This window comes from Tinamus guttatus, unplaced genomic scaffold (genome assembly GCF_059628265.1).
Source record: "Tinamus guttatus ecotype Peru unplaced genomic scaffold, ASM5962826v1 Tinamus_guttatus_pri_ptg000271l, whole genome shotgun sequence".
Lineage (NCBI taxonomy): Eukaryota > Metazoa > Chordata > Aves > Tinamiformes > Tinamidae > Tinamus > Tinamus guttatus.
This window is the reverse complement of record NW_028288805.1, coordinates 420,584-436,434: the sequence shown is the minus strand read 5'-3', so window position 1 is coordinate 436,434 and position 15,851 is coordinate 420,584. Positions and strand designations below refer to the sequence as shown.

The 15,851-nt window shown below is 39.5% G+C and overlaps 1 protein-coding gene across 1 annotated transcript in view; it reads right to left on the bottom strand.

Moving 5' to 3' along the window:
• Positions 1-3,114: 3,114 nt before the first annotated feature.
• Positions 3,115-15,851, bottom strand: part of ROCK1 (Rho associated coiled-coil containing protein kinase 1) — a 73,789-nt gene continuing 61,052 nt past the window's right edge. Inside the window, exons 27-33 of the mRNA XM_088527237.1 lie at positions 15,616-15,781; positions 12,513-12,583; positions 9,991-10,079; positions 8,282-8,360; positions 7,905-8,166; positions 7,122-7,329; positions 3,115-4,579 (exon numbers count right to left, since the gene is read on the bottom strand). Coding sequence (XP_088383363.1) covers positions 4,576-4,579; positions 7,122-7,329; positions 7,905-8,166; positions 8,282-8,360; positions 9,991-10,079; positions 12,513-12,583; positions 15,616-15,781 — 879 coding nt within the window. The 3' untranslated portion in view covers positions 3,115-4,575. The remainder of the gene's footprint in view (positions 4,580-7,121; positions 7,330-7,904; positions 8,167-8,281; positions 8,361-9,990; positions 10,080-12,512; positions 12,584-15,615; positions 15,782-15,851) is intronic.

Below are 15,851 nucleotides of genomic sequence, written 5' to 3'. Positions count from 1 at the left end.
AGCATTGAAAAAAAAATGCTCCGGATTAAATAATATTTGGATTGTAGGGAAATGCAAAAGAAGAGATAAAATAGTCAACAGAAAATATTATTAGAATGACAGAAAGGAAAAGCAAATCTAATGGCAGCTACGATTTTCGAAGTCCTCAGTGAAAGATAACTGATAAGGATTAAGCTGAGAACCATGGCCAAGAGCAGTCAGGACCATCAAAAAGGACAGTTTTAAGAAAAATAAGCACAGACGTGAGTCTCAGGTACTTAACCCAAGTTCCTAGGCTGCTCTGAAAGTAAATGAACCATTACTTAAATATATAAAAGACAACAAAATGCCAGAAGGAGACATTTTTAAATCATTTTCCTTTCCTGAGACCATGTTTACCAGTGGAAACCTCACCACCATTACCTTTAATTTGGCCAAGAAGGCCAATGGGATCCTGGGGTGCATTAAGAAGAGCATCTCCAGCAGGTCGAGGGAGGTGATCCTGCCCCTCTGCTCAGCCCTGGTGAGGCCGCATCTGGAGTATTGTGTCCAGTTCTGGGCTCCACAGTACAAGAGGGATGTGGAGCTGCTGGAGAGAGTCCAGCGCAGGGCCACAAGGATGATCAGGGGCCTGGAACATCTGCCCTATGAGGAGAGGCTGAGGGAGCTGGGCCTGTTCAGCCTGGAGAAGAGAAGACTGAGAGGGGATCTAACCAGTGGACATAAGTACCTCAAGGGAGAGAGGGAGGAGGATGGGGCCAGCTTCTTTTCAGTGGCGACCACCAACAGAACTTCTAGGTAATGGCCACAAACTGAAACGCCGAAAGTTCCACAGGAACTCAAGGAATTTTTTTTTTTTTAACAGTGCAGGTGACAGAGGCCTGGAACAGGCTGCCCAGAGAGGCTGTGGAATGTCCCTCTCTGGAGATCTTCAAAACTTGCTTGGACACAGTCCTGTACCGCATGCTCTGGGTGTCCCTGCATGTGCAGGGGGGTTGGACTAGATGATCTCTAGAGGTCTCTTCCAACCTTAAGGATTCTGTGATCTGTGATTCCTCTTTACACAAACTGCCATAAAGAGCATAGAAACAAAGAGCACACCATGGGGTGTAAATTGGAATTCATGTCATAATAAGAAGAAAATGAAAAATACAATGTAAACAAGGTGTGAGTTCTAACATTGTATGATATATCGAGCAGTGTGGCAGGCTGAAGAATCATGTAGCAATCCAGGAACTCTTTCCACTAGCACACCTAGCACTTCCCACTCCAGGTTACATATGCCCTTTAGGGGGTTTGGAAGCACTAAAAATGTGCTTTAGAGGGAAGGAAAAGAAAACGAAAAAAGAGGAGAATCAAAACCATAGCATAGCCATTCCTATCTAGATAGATTTTGATACCCTTCTCATTATCATGAATACAAAACTCCCTAGAATGTTACTTTGCTTATGAAATATAAATATATATATATATTTAAGATTTGATTTTAGCTAGGATAACTAGCAATTAAGTAGCATTTGTAGCACTTAGGTGTCAAAGGAGTCCTGTTTGGTGATAAAAATTAACAAGAATGATCTGAATTCTTGATTTGCCCATTTTAATTTAGAAAGTCAGGAGGAAAAATAAGCAAAAAAAAAAAAAAAAAAAAAAGAAAAAGAGGTACAAAACCTGAGAGAGAATCAGGCCTGTTTTTCTACAGACTTATTCAAATAATACCAAAACTGTACAGGCCGAATAATTTTTTCCATCTAAGAACAGTAAATGTTTCTGCTGATGGATTCCCTAGCCTAGTATTACCTTGTCCTTGCTTCCGTCTTCCTATTCTCCTTTAGGCACCAAAGTACAACACAAGGAAGTAGTCGAGACCATAGAAAAGAATTTGTAATTCTCTTCAATCGGAGTCTCTCTGCCCTTTTTTCCAGTATCTTTTAAGGCTGTATGGCACCAGAAATGCTGTGGTCACACACCAATGCCCTAGTGATCATTTGTAAACTGATTAAAGGAAATGGAAAACAAGCATAGGAAAAAGGATTGTCAACACAAGGAAAACAGCCAAGGGAAAGGAGTGCCATGTCCCTCATGGGCACACAAAAATTGTAAGTTTTTAAGATGAGTTTTATGATCATTCTCCGCCTCCTACAGTAATAGAAAATGGAAAAAAGAAAATCAACCAAAAATGGTCAATGTTAGGCAGAAAAGTCTTGATTTCTCAGTTTCTCCACAGCTTCACCAAAATGAACAAAATCATTCTGGTTTGCCTCATACCGTCACATCTCCTGAAGCCTGGCCCTGGCCCTGTATTAGGTGTGGCTGGGTAAAGTAATCGTGTAGGAGATAAATCACAAGGGTCATAGCGAGGCAAAGGGAGATAAGAGCATGAAAAGGTGGAGCTGTAGTGAACATAGCAGGGAACAAGTGTCTTCCTTCCGAGTGCCCAAGCTGATGGTTTGCTAAAGTTTTAAGAAAAATCTGTTTTATTTTACCGGAAATACCTGTCTGCACAGTTGAGATTGCAGGAATTACCTTTTAAAACACTAAAAACATTTGAAAAAGTGTACCTATTCCAGTAGATAGACATCTTGCTTATAGTAAACAAGTGCCCACATCTGTTTATCAGAACACAAACTGTAATTTTCATGTCTAGACTTTATTATTACAGTATTTTAGTTGCAACTTACCCCACGCAAAGTCAATATCATTTTATATTTCATTAAATCTATTCTTTCCCCCAAGCATTTAAAAACAAGTGTAGAATTTCAGCTTACTCTCATTTCCATACAGCTTTAGCAGTCTGTGAAACAAATCCATTTTTTCCCTATAGTTCTTCCCTCTTCCCAGCAGTCCTTATCTATTCCTAACACTCTTCAGGATTTTTTTTTTTCAATCACAAAACCTGGAATAACGAGATAAGACTTTGTTTGTTAAGAAAGGAATCAGTAAAAGAGTTTTTGGGGCTGTTCACGTAGCCAGTAACACACAGTGGAAGGTGGAAAAGCAGCCTTGCACTGGAGTCTCTTGTGATGTCTGGACGCTTACAAAGTATAAACTGCAGTCAGGAGAAAACACCATGCCAGTCATTTTCAAAAGGGTCCTTCCATAAATTACTTTATTTCTCATTAAATGAGCACAGAGTCATTACCATATTAATAACAGATATGTTTATTATTACATATCCATCAGTGCGGCTTTCAATACCACTTGAAACATGCAAGTCGTCCTAAGGACGAATCAGTTTTCCAGTGCTTCTTATTTAATACACAACTGCAAAGCCATTATAAATTACTGAGGAGGTATTTGGTTAAGAAATAAAATAAAATAAAACCATACTGCCCATACCATGAATGTATTCCCGCTACAAAGCAAGAGTTTGACAGCGTTTCCTGAAAATTCCTGAATTACCTGCAGTTTGGTGTTACATGTTTTTGTTTGCATTGCCTCTTGCCTTAAGAACTGGAGCAGTCTTTCTTTGTAAGAGGAATTGTCATTCAAAGATAGTATTTAATTTAGAAAATGTATCTAGCATCTACGATACTTCAACCAATTGAATTCAATAAAATCCACTGATATGCAATAGTTTTTTACAGGTTTCCTTTGTTTAGTTTTAGAATTCTACATTTATTGACATGGCAATAATACAGTTATCTCAAGGCACTAAAATGACAATGTAAAAACCCAGTAAAGTGATCTAAGAATAATTTACATTTCAAACAGTGCATACATTTCTTAAATGTTTGTTAACTTAATGTATGTTATCACTTAAAATTGTAAGGCAATACATTATACAGTTACAGAAATGATGTACCCCAAAATATGCTTCCAAACTCGGTTCTTTTTACTGTTAGTTTCTAATGCCTCTAAGAATAAAATAATTCGGTATGGCTTGGCAAAAATGCATAGATTAAATGCAATTACTTATTGTCCTCCCCCTTTACAAATTCGCTGAATCAGTGTTTCGTAAAGCATAACACAAAATATTTAACACTTTGTTGATCCATTCCATAGTGGGTGATTAGCATTAAGGCTGCTAAGAACTCTGCAGTGAAGGCACTGAAGTTCAAGTGATAAGGCTTCATTTTTAAGCTAGTTCTGCAGTCTTCAAGAACACGACTTTGGGTCTTGAAAGCAATTGCAGTCCTTCTCATTGAGAAACCTTCCTCCTCTACGCAGTTTCATATGGTCATCTGGATATAAATATCCCCTCACAGGGTAAACAGTCATTGTCTTTCACTGATACGAAGAGAGTTGGCTGCATTTCATCATGATTGACAGGCTTTTTTGTGTGTGTTTTTTTGTTTGTTTGTTTTTAATCCAAAAAGGCAGCACCTTTTCATACACCTAGCTAAGCTGTATCTGCTTTAACTTGCATTACACAGTAATAATTAATCTAATCTACCTTTAGGCAAACCCGCAATTAAACACCCTCAGCGTGCTTCTGTGCCAAAGCAAGGAGGAGACAGTAATAGCAATCTGAACCCTGAAGCCTGTGATAGTGACGTTGGAAGGAACAACGGCCTGGCTGCGCTGCGCTGTGTGGTTAAAGAAGCCCTGGTTTTCAGACCGCATCCCGTGAGGTTCCATTAAGCACTGTACAGGTGGTTAGCTGCAACAAAGAGGAAAACAGACAATCAATGGAAAACGAGTATAACGATCAGCTCCATAGGGCTAGTGCATGTTTGCTAAAACTTGGTGAAAGTTAAATGCATATATTTCATACAGATATCATGGCTCCTCTTCCACCACATGCTGAGGTAAAAAGGTCAGGGTAAGGAAAACAAGCAGGGCCCTGGAGTTGAGGGCTGATGATCGAGCAACAACTCGCTGCTACCTGTAGGGAAAAGGACCTACTGATCCCTCCGCTGCTCTTCCTTCTACCATGCCCCTGCTTCCGTGTGAACACGCTCCTGTTTAGCTCTCCTCAGCTTCAGCACCCACCGTGCTGCTCAGCGGGCTGCTTCTACTCACGTCTCCAGCCTCCCTGCCCAGGAGCAACAGCTGGGAGAACCGTGGAGCAGGAGGGAGGTAAAAGCCTCTCCTCCATCACAGTGGCAGCAGGCTACCAAATCAGATCCACAGCTGCACCATCAGCAGTTAAATATTCTGTACAAAACAGCTGCTTAATTTAATCATCTACTCTTCAAGTGTCTCTCTAAAAGCCTGATGAACTTTGCTACAATAAATTCACACTTCTTTCATGGGTGGATGAAAGGGAACATGCAGTGATATCAGGGCGCAGGCTGACATCCCATGAATCATTTTTAACCCCCTAAGAGGAGAAAAAGTCAGATTGTTTCTTTTCCTTCCTTTCTTTTTCCTCTCTCGGAGGAAGCATTCCTAGGTTTATTCACTGCTGGACTGGCAAATAAAATCAGTTTAACAAGGTAATCTGCCAAGCGAGAGTTGACAAAAGATGCAGAAAGGTGCACTATGCCTTTGGCACTACAACAAAATAACAAAAATAACAAAAAAAAAAGAAAAAAAAGGTTTGAAATAAGCAGAATTAAGATAGGCTTTTTTAAAAAAGAAAAAAAAAAAAGTGTGACGGTGTTTGACAGAATTTCCTCCTCAGTCTATCAGGGCCGTATGAACAGTGACTGCAGTATGTCTTGACTGAAGACCCCCATCTAGCCCAAAAGAAATCAGAGACAAGCCATGCCACAGAGCTTTAAAAAAAAGTCAGTCAGTTATTCCAGCTAACGGAGGGCATGGCAAGTGCAAATGGAAGAACAGCAGACTCAGAATGGTGTTCAAGCAGCCTTTTGTAAAAAGAAAGAAAGATTAGATTACCACCCTAAAAAGCTAAAAGTGAAATCAATAACTACGCAGCGCCTTTAAAAAGCGACTTCCACGTGGGCATGGTTTGGCAGGGCAGAGAGAAGAAAGAAGTAACATGCTCAATAACTGAGGAGAAGCATTTCTCTGTTATTGAACTCTACTGTCAGGATGCTGATCTTCCAAGTGTTGTTTTACATGGATCCAGTTAATGCATCTTAGAGATGCGCTTAGCGGGTCTATTGAAATAATCCTTTCCAGCCCTATTTCAGTCTTTAAGAGAAGTCTTGGATATATTCCACAACAAAAATAAAAATGCATTTTCCTTTCACTGCCAGCATTCCTCACACTTGAGGATGAGAAATCTCTTTTACACATAATAATAGAACACATCCTATAAGCAGGTATTTCGTAGTAAAATTTATCCTGAAAATTTCACACAAACTCACTATCTAGGAGGCCCTCAAAGGAGTACTGCCCCATGGCACGCATGGGGCAGGCAGAGGGACAACCCACCTGCCACAGGAGGACAGGCTGCACCTCTCCAAGGCACCAGCTGGAGGCAGGGGGAAAAGGAAAACAGAGCATATCTAGAAGGCCAAAGTTTGCACTTAGCTGTTTTGCTAGCCTGGGCACCCAGAAAGCCTCCTTTCCTACAGAGACACTTGTTCCCAGGCCAGTCTGCCTTCCCCTCAGCTGTTTGGGCTTTGGAAAGCAAGAGGCACACTGCATATGGAAACTATACAGAAACCTAGTGTTTAAAAAAGGGGATATTTAAAATCTGGCTCTGCTTAATGCGCAGGCTCATCAACAGCTTTGCCAAAACAACTGATGGGGTGGGTTATCGAAGTTGCCATTGATACCAAAAGAAATGGCATTACAACGGGCTGAGAATCACAAGTTTCTCAGTAGGCTCAGACAAAAAATCCTGAGTCACTGATGTATAAATTTCTCATTTTGTCCCCATTTCCGGGAGATTTCTGGATTATACAAAAACACCGTGGGTCAATCTAGGGTTGCCTCTATGTGGATCACCCCTGCAGCTCAATGCCATTGCTGAAATATCTGCTGGGCCTTGTCCCTCAACAGACAAAAACTCAACCAAGCCCTCACACGCCTTGGCAGCCCAGTCACAGACAGTTTTTTCCCCTCAAAGAATTAATGAGTCCTCTGCCATCTCTGTTCTGCTTCCTAGACCCAAAGAATGGGTGAATCTACAACAGAAACCCTCTGTCTCTGATGATCTGAACAAAGATTTAGATCATCAGTTCCACAGTTCTGACTAGGGAATTATTACACACAATCCTATTAAATAGGATTTATATAAAAGATTTTTGAGTTAAGCTCAAAAGATTTTGCAGTTTATTTCTCACCTATTTTTTCCAGAAGTATTTTTAACAGCTTTTCGGAATGACTGATTTGCTGAGGATCTTGTAGACATAGTTCTAGGAGAAGCACGAACAAAAGTAGATGGTGGTGTCTTAGGGATCTTCTTTACTAAATGAGTCACCCATTTCTTCTGTTCGTCCTGACAGGATGCCAATAACAACATATCCCTTGCTGAAGTTACATCATAACTCACTGTAAGTAAAAGAAGGAAGATGATTCAATGAAAACTAGGACAAATCATCAGATTAAGAATTATGAAATGGTAACTGTGCCACTGGGAAGAACACTGGTATCCACACAGGCATCTATAATGGAAAGGTCTATATTTATACTTTACTAATCTCTCTATAAAAATTCTCATTCCTCTAATCTTGGTGTCAGAAGCAAGAAAACTCACACTAATTTCAGTCTTAATAAACTGTAAAGTTGTGTTTTATGACTGAATTCTAGAGTATCCACCCCAAATATTCCACTTTGAAAAAAGTGTAAAGAGAAGCTGCTCAGCATCTGGGCACAACCCTTTGGGACTCCTGTGCTCTCAGGGTCTGCAGCAGGACTGCACCAGTTACTCCACCAAAGGCCTCCCATAACCCAGCCTCTTCATAACCCACCTTAATGGTCTATTCTTTTAACTGCCCCTTTCAAACCTAAGATACGAATTTATAGACTAGAACACTTTTAGACTAAGAGCTTTTGTTTGCATCTGATGATTTAGCAAGTCTGGATAAAAATGCAGAGAATACAGGATGCAAAAAACACGAGTATACCTTTGCACGGCGCAATTAATTCCTCTTTTTTATCCAAGTGGTCTCTGTGGCACTTTACATGGCACCTTCGACACTCCAGGGCAGGAGGGGGCTTGAAGACATGCCAAAGAGGCTTGGCACAGGCCTCGCAGTTGGCTGGAAAGTGGTATAACGTTGGAATAAACTCATGGCCTTTGTGATTTAGAAAATTTGTCTTCTCTGCTGGTTGTACTGATTCCACTTCCAAATCCTTCCTGCATTCCCCCTCATTAGCATAGAGAATCTGAAAGAGAATACTACCACGTTACTGCTGAAACACCACGTATTTCTGAGCATTTTCAATGAAGCCACTTAGCTCTGTGAAGACAGTTAAACAGAAATATTTCACTTCTTTTTACCTGGAATATCTTGGGAATTTCTTCAGTTTCTGCTCTATATACATCTCCTTGAGTTACAGGCCGGACATGGAACAGCTTACTAGAATTAAAAGAAACAAGATTCAGAAAACACTCAAAGGCCATAAGGTCTTAAAACATAGTTTCCAAATTGCTCTGATATTCGCATAAATAAACCTTGTTCATGCAAGCAATATCGTATACTTCAAGGCTACAATATGGCTTTAGAAATTCACTTTTATGACTGAATTCATAAACCATATAGATGTTGTCTCCCTAAGTAAGACTAAAACATGTCACAGCATGTAAAGTGGACAAACTTATAAGGGGCTGAAGATCCATCTCAGCAGACATCCTTGTGAAAAAGGCTTTCAAACTATTATTCAAAACACTGGGAACTCTAGTTGATTATTGCCAAAACAAAATAAGCCTGAATGGAGTAAATCTATGAAGCATACTCACTACACTTGTTTTACTAAATGAACTTATAAACTGATGAACAGTCAATGCAAGACACAATGCAAACAACATCCTATACCAGGTCAAAACCATTAAGTCCATACAGCCCAACAACCCGTTTTCAACAGTTACCTTTAAGAGATGTTTACAAAAAGGGTATAAAAACAGCTCAAAAAGAAAATGATTCTTCTCCTGATTAACAGCTATTGGCAGCTTAAGCACTTGCTGGGTTCAGAGCCCTCCTTGCCTTCCACACGTGCGTGCCCGCCTCTCAACATAAGCGTGAGGCATTAAGAGCAATACTGACAAATGCAAGTTCTGACTGAGGGGGAATTCGGTCACCACGCACTGCTGCAAGTTTTGGTGCTAGGAGAATATAACCTTCAAAAAACATATACCTATAAGGCTTACAGCAGTGTCAATGTCACTCTTGTTGTGACTATACAAAATATTATTCTGAGAGAAGTTCTGGTTCTACACTGGTATTTGAAGTGGATTTTTTTTTTAATCATCTCCATTAGAGAGACAAAGCGGGTTCTAGATAAACCTATGGCTGATTCATTCTAATGTTAGCTTGGGCTATGTTTTAGCTATAACCTAAGTCTTTCTTCTCAGATGAGTCTTTTCCACATGCACATCTTTCTGGCACAAGCAAAATGACTCAGGATAACTCCCTTAAGGAATCACAGAATGGCTGAGGTTGGAAGGGATCTCCAGAGATCATCTAGTCCAACCCGCCTACTCAAGCAGGGACACCTACAGCACGTGGCACAGGGTCACAGTCAGGCGGGTTTGAATATCCCCAGAGAAGGAGATTCTACAACCTCTCTGCTAAAGCAGCTGGAAAAATCAGTCATTACAGGCAGTGTTGGGGGGAGAGAACTGTGGCTTCTCACCTCCCCATACAGCCAGCCAGCACAGATAATAGGGAACACAGTCATAAAAGGATGAGGCATAACACATATGCCCCACTATCTCCCATCCTTCTCTGTGCCAACAAGATTCTTCACTTCCATAAATTCAGACTAGCTCACAGCACTGTGCCACACTATTTCAGGTTTAGGTTTTGCTCTAGCTTTCAGCAGTAATAGGACAAAGAAACAAAACAGCAATTCCTGCATCCAAAATACTAAAGGAAGTTGAAAAGTACTTGTAGAATTTTTATTCCACATTTCCAGATCTTTAATCATTCCTCTTTACAAACAAGGCTCTTATCTTGATTTGCATCCCAAACTAACAGTAGCTTTACTTACTCTATGTCTAGTACCATGGATGGATTAGACTGGTCCTTGTCCTTTTCATCATTATAAAATAGTATCTTTTTACTGCTCACCACAACATACTGGGAAAAGAAAGGGTAAAACCAAGTTAAAATTGCATTTTGAAAAGCAACGTTTATCACACACTACTCCCATGTGCACATAAAAGGTCTGAATAAACTAAGTTTTTTTTTTTTTTTTTCTTCTCTAAACAGTAACAGGAAATTTTAAAATTATCATCCAGACAGCCATACTACTGACATCTGTATAATGCTACAGCTGCAATGATCAAAACTACCAACGTACTGGTCGTGGTAGTGCTCCAAAACGCTTGCAAAGATTCTTGAAGTCTGTCTATCTACACAGGTAACTCGCCAAGGTCAGATGCTACTTAAATGCTGCTATGAAATCACTGCGTCACCGAGTGACTCCTGGAGTGCAGAATCCCTCACATGCTGGTTAGACTGTAAACATCTCCTGTAGTCTAGAGACTCTCAAGACTCGCTAGTACTTTGTGCCAAGTGGTTGCCTAAAAGAGCTAGCTGGAGCTGGGAGAACCTATTTCCTACACTTTCTGTGCAACAGACTGGAGATAAACAGAGCAAAATCACACTGGCAGTAAGAAAGAATGTCTGTGTTCCAAAGGCATATGGAATATATGGAATTCTAAGGAATGCACTTAGTAAAGGAAGGGTCTGCAGAAACGGAGGAAACAGATGGGCGTTCCCCTTTTACGTGTCACTGTCCATGTTCCCTGGGAGCTGCCAGTTCAATGTCCTTGTTCAAGCCAGAGCTAGGGTCCTTTGTTTTGGAAACAAAATATCAAAAAGTAGGAGGTATTAGAGAGGAATTACAAAAGCCAGACTGTTTGGTCTGTGTTCGGCTCCTGATGGAGGCAAATTATAACTCACAAAGAAGGGGAAGAAAAGATGAAAGGGAATTCAGAGCCCACCTGGAGCTGCAGTTACTGGCAGATGCCGGAAGGGCTTCTGCACAGTACCAGTACTGGCAATCCAAGTAAATGGAGTTTACTACTCCTACAAGGACAGGCCGGACCTACTCATTACACTGGGGCTTTCAGCCTGACGTCCCAGCCTGCACTCGGAGGCTGCCGTAGCCATCACCCAGAACAGCGTTTGGACGTGCCGAACCAGCTGCCCGCCACATCTGGGCATGTCCCAAGGGCAGGAATGCAGCCCAACAGGCTACGGGAGGTGGCATTTGCCCCTGCCGAGCCCCTGGGCGGGGGATCTGGCTGGTGGAGCGGAGCATCATTCCTGAGCATAGGGCCTGCTGAGGGGGAGCGGAGGCCAAGCGGCAGCACCGCGCGTAGCTGCGTGCGCTGAAGAGAAACGAGTTGGTGCTCCTGGAATTCCCTTGGTCTGCTCCAGCAGAGAGCGAATGCTCTCCTTGCCTTCCATGCGTGCACGCCCGCCTCTCAACATAAGCATAAGGCATTAAGAGGAATACTGACAAATGCAAGTTCTGACTGAGGGGGAATTTGGTCACCACAAACTGCTGCAAGTTTTGGTGCTAGGAAAATATAACCCTCACAAAAAAAAAAAAAAAAAAAAAAAAAAAAAGCACCTATAAGGCTTACAGCAGTGTCAATGTCACTCCTGTTGTGACTATACAAAAAAATTATTCTGAGAGAAGTTCTGGTTCTACACTGGTATCTGAAATGGACTTTTTTTTTTCTTTTTTTTTTTCTTTTTTTTTTTCATCTTCATTAGGGCATTAGGGACACAAAATAGGTTCTAGATGAACCTATGGCTGATTCATTCTAATGTTAGCTTGGGCTATGTTTTAGCTATAACCTAAGTCTTTTTTCTTCTCAGATGAGTCTTTTCCACATGCACATCTTTCTGGCACAAGCAAAATGACTCAGGGGGCACAGGGCAAAACCATCAGTACTACTGATGTTTACCTCAGAAATGCAGCAACTGAAGTTTTAACTCAGACATCATCAGTCAAATCACTGTGCTAACACAATTTTGCTTTCCTATTAATTTAAACCAATGTGGGCATGCTGTATTTGGCGCTGTGCATCTTCACTCTCCTGTAAGCTGGAAGTGCAGCAGAATTTGGCACAGAAGCACCTGCAGAGGCCAGCTCTGTTTCAGACGCAGTATAGTCTGGCCCGTGGAAAACACATGCAAGGCACCATGGCCCCTCACTACAGTCTCACTGATTTGAACCTCAACTGTTTTAAGAAATCATATCACCGGGATTCACTGTATGGAAGATGTACACATTTGTAACTCAAATTCCTTCAACACGTGAGAAGTATCATTCCAAGTACAAATATCTTACAAAATACACCGGTAATATCTTAGGAAAACTGAGCAGTGGGCAAGCTTGAAGATCAGATAAATTCTTTCCCTGAAGAAGTGACACTTATTGCAAATTGTTCAATTTCATCATTTCTTAAATGCAAGCAGGAAAACTAATACTGTCATCACCATATGGTAAAGAACTGTTCAAGGGAAGGAAAGAAAAAAAAAATCCACTTGTACCTGTCTCTTCCAGCCATACCGCTTTATATTTCCTTTGTTTGGTATTGAAAGCCACCCTTCAAGTCTTGATTCTGTTTTTTTATTTGAAAAAGAAAAAAGTATTAAGTAATTTTAAACATATAACAACAACAGAGAATGAGAGAAGGCAAACTATTACTAGAAAGGAAAATGTACTACATGCTGCAATAGGCAATTACCTAACAGGTCAGCAAAGCAGAATAAATAGCACAGCTAAATAAAATGAAGATATAAGCATTTATTTCATGCTTCATCACAAGCTAGGACTTTATTATACACTTCCTGCAGAATAAAGCAAAGCTGTTTTCCTTGATGCCGCCATCTAACACTGTATATGAAATAGTCTGCAAAGAGCCAAGCAGGAAAGACTTCGCTTTAAAAACGTGTTACAGCTTAGATGGAGGAGGATTGAGAGATTTATTTAATGTAAATATCACTTGACATTCAGAGGGAGTATATGAAAATACTCAGGAGGAAAAGGCAGCAAGTGAAACAAACCAGACCCACATTTTCCAAGGAGGGGAAAGAAAAAAGCGCACAATAGAGCAAGCAAAACTATACAGGTGTCTCATTACTCACAGAAGATAAGCATAGAAGACAAATAAATAAGGAATGCAGGAAGAATCAACTAGATATAAAGAATGAGAGACAAACATTTTATTCAATTTTCAGTGAAAAATTTTCTAATGAGTTTTGTAATAACAGTTTCCTACCACATAACTACTCAAGTAACAACAAATGACACAAAATGCCACAAGAAACTTAAGCCCTCTGCTATCTAACACAAATCACAGACAAAATTGATCTTGGTAATTTATTTATATTTCTTGGTAGATATTTTTAAAGTTAGGAAACCAGGCAACAGCAGCGGGAATCTATCCTGATACCATTAACTTAGTACGACATGGTAAGAAAGCTTACAATTTTTGTAATAAAAAAAAAAAACAACTTGACTTCATAAATATAAACTTACAGTCAAAGAAAATTTTGTGAAAACAACGAAAAATGATCAAAAAATTTGACTTCTCAAAAAGTGTGTTAGAGAAATATAACCATATATGTGTATTACATTCCCTATAATAATCTCAAAAACTGATAGCACTCAATACTACAGAGCAATGAAACATTCTTCACAAATGTTCATGTGAAAAGAAACTACTGTAAGGGATAATTCTATGTGAAGTACAGCCAAGCAAGCTCTAAGCACATATCCAGACACGTAAAAGCCTATTCCATTGTCAGAAATTTTAGAAATATTTTGAAGCTGAAGTCCTCAATTGCAAAGTAAAGTGATTAACTACCCTTAAAAACCTAGCGATGACTAATGTGATTTAAAAGAAAAAAAAAATACATCCAGGGAAACCGCAGCATTAGAAAATTTAGAGAAATCCAATAACATAACAACATAATAATGTTTTACAAGGTGCATCACGTATTGGTAGAGTATTTTGCTCTATTCACTTCTATTTCAGTATATTCTGAAAATAATAGTAAAGAAAGTAGAGAGTGGATTAGCTATTCAAAATGAATTGGTTGACATTCTTTTCTGCCTACTACAAATCTATTTTAGCAAGCAAATTCAAATTAGTTGAAACTAATAGGCTCTGAATGTCCTCCTTCACAACAGAGCTAACATTCTTCTGGACCCAAATGTGCCCTTGAGAGGGTAGGCAAGGTTTCATTCCAACCTTGCCACAAAGGCTTGTCTTGACTGGTATTTATAGTGTATTTATTTCCCTTAGCAGAGTTAGCTAAGATAACTACAAATGCTCGTCTGGACACTTCACAAATATTTGATCCACCAGAGTAGTATTTTTTAGTGCTCCAACTAGAAATTAAGAAAACATGTCTTGTCTTAAAAAGGAAGAAACCTCCAATCTTAGTTTTTAAAAATAGGCTCAAAACTATTGCCTGATAACTTTGCTGTACTTTTTTTTTTTAGAAAGAAGCTCCAAATTACTATTTTGCATCCCTAATACAGAAAAGCCAAGATAGGACTCAAAAAATTGAATGACTAGTTAGACACAAATAGGACATGAACAAAGACTTCTGAAGCCTGCACATGTTGAAGTTATCTCTGCATAAATAGCACAGTATGGATTTACATAATAGGTAAGAACTTATAGTAAGGCCTGTAACCTGCCAGCAGATAGGTAACCATTTTAAGATCCTTGGGCAAACTGTAGTATGTGGAAATCTGTGCGGCAAAAGTGCATTAACAGCCAAGGAGACACTTTTTTTTTTTTTTTTTTTTTTTTGAATCCTATAACTCATCCGCTGAAGTCTTAAAATACCTGGAATACTATTTTATTTTCATATATCTCAATATACTTTCCTACAGTAAAATCAGGCTACATCTATTAGATGAGCATATTTATTATGAATTTCATAATAAATTACATAATAATTACATAATCTTACGCAAAAAATAAATCTAGCTCTAAAACACAGGAATGGCTGCGCACATCTTACTATTGCTAACACTTTTTCTGTATGTGGAGATACAGAAACAAATCATCTAACTAAAACTAATACCTAACTGTACTCTTCAAGCACTGCAAAAAAAGAAATCATTATCAAGTGTAACAGCAGGTTTCAAAATGTGAAGCCAGAAACTACATCGACTCGGTCAGTAACACTATTACTGCTCCTTGCAGCTACACATGCATCAGGGAAATTTCTGATACTGTTTTTCACATAGGTAACTCTTGGCACTTGTCACAAAGGATTACATGACTAAGAACAAACATGATCAAGGCAATTTTGTATTCAAGAGATAAGATGCAGTTTTGACATTGCAGAAACGCTAATTTCTCTCATCTATAGCACACTTCATTCATTATAATCATACAGCAGCAGTGACAAATGTAAAGATATTCTTTCTACAAAAATGAGAAAAAAAAAGATAATATTGAGCCACTGAGTCAAGGGAGTGAGGTAAGAAAAACACAACAGAAGCAGAGATGCAATATAGAAAGAAAGGAAAGAGCAGCAAATGGTTTGATAGAAAATAAATAACGGACTGTACATTCCAAAACTATGGGCATACACACAGTCAAACAGTTCACGGGCACCTCCCCATTACCTGAAAGATTCCCATCTGTTTCATCTGTCTGAAGACTTGCCACACTGGTAGAATCCATTCCTTGCTGGAGGTCCAGAATTTTCCTTCGTAGTTGTTCTATGTCGCTCTCTTTACTATCCAGCTGCATCTGTAGCTCATTCCTGTATGTAGATTCTTCTGCTAGTTGCTGTATTTATATATGCATGCACAATTATCATGATACCAAAAATATGGATGCAAAGTACAGTATTTTAAAG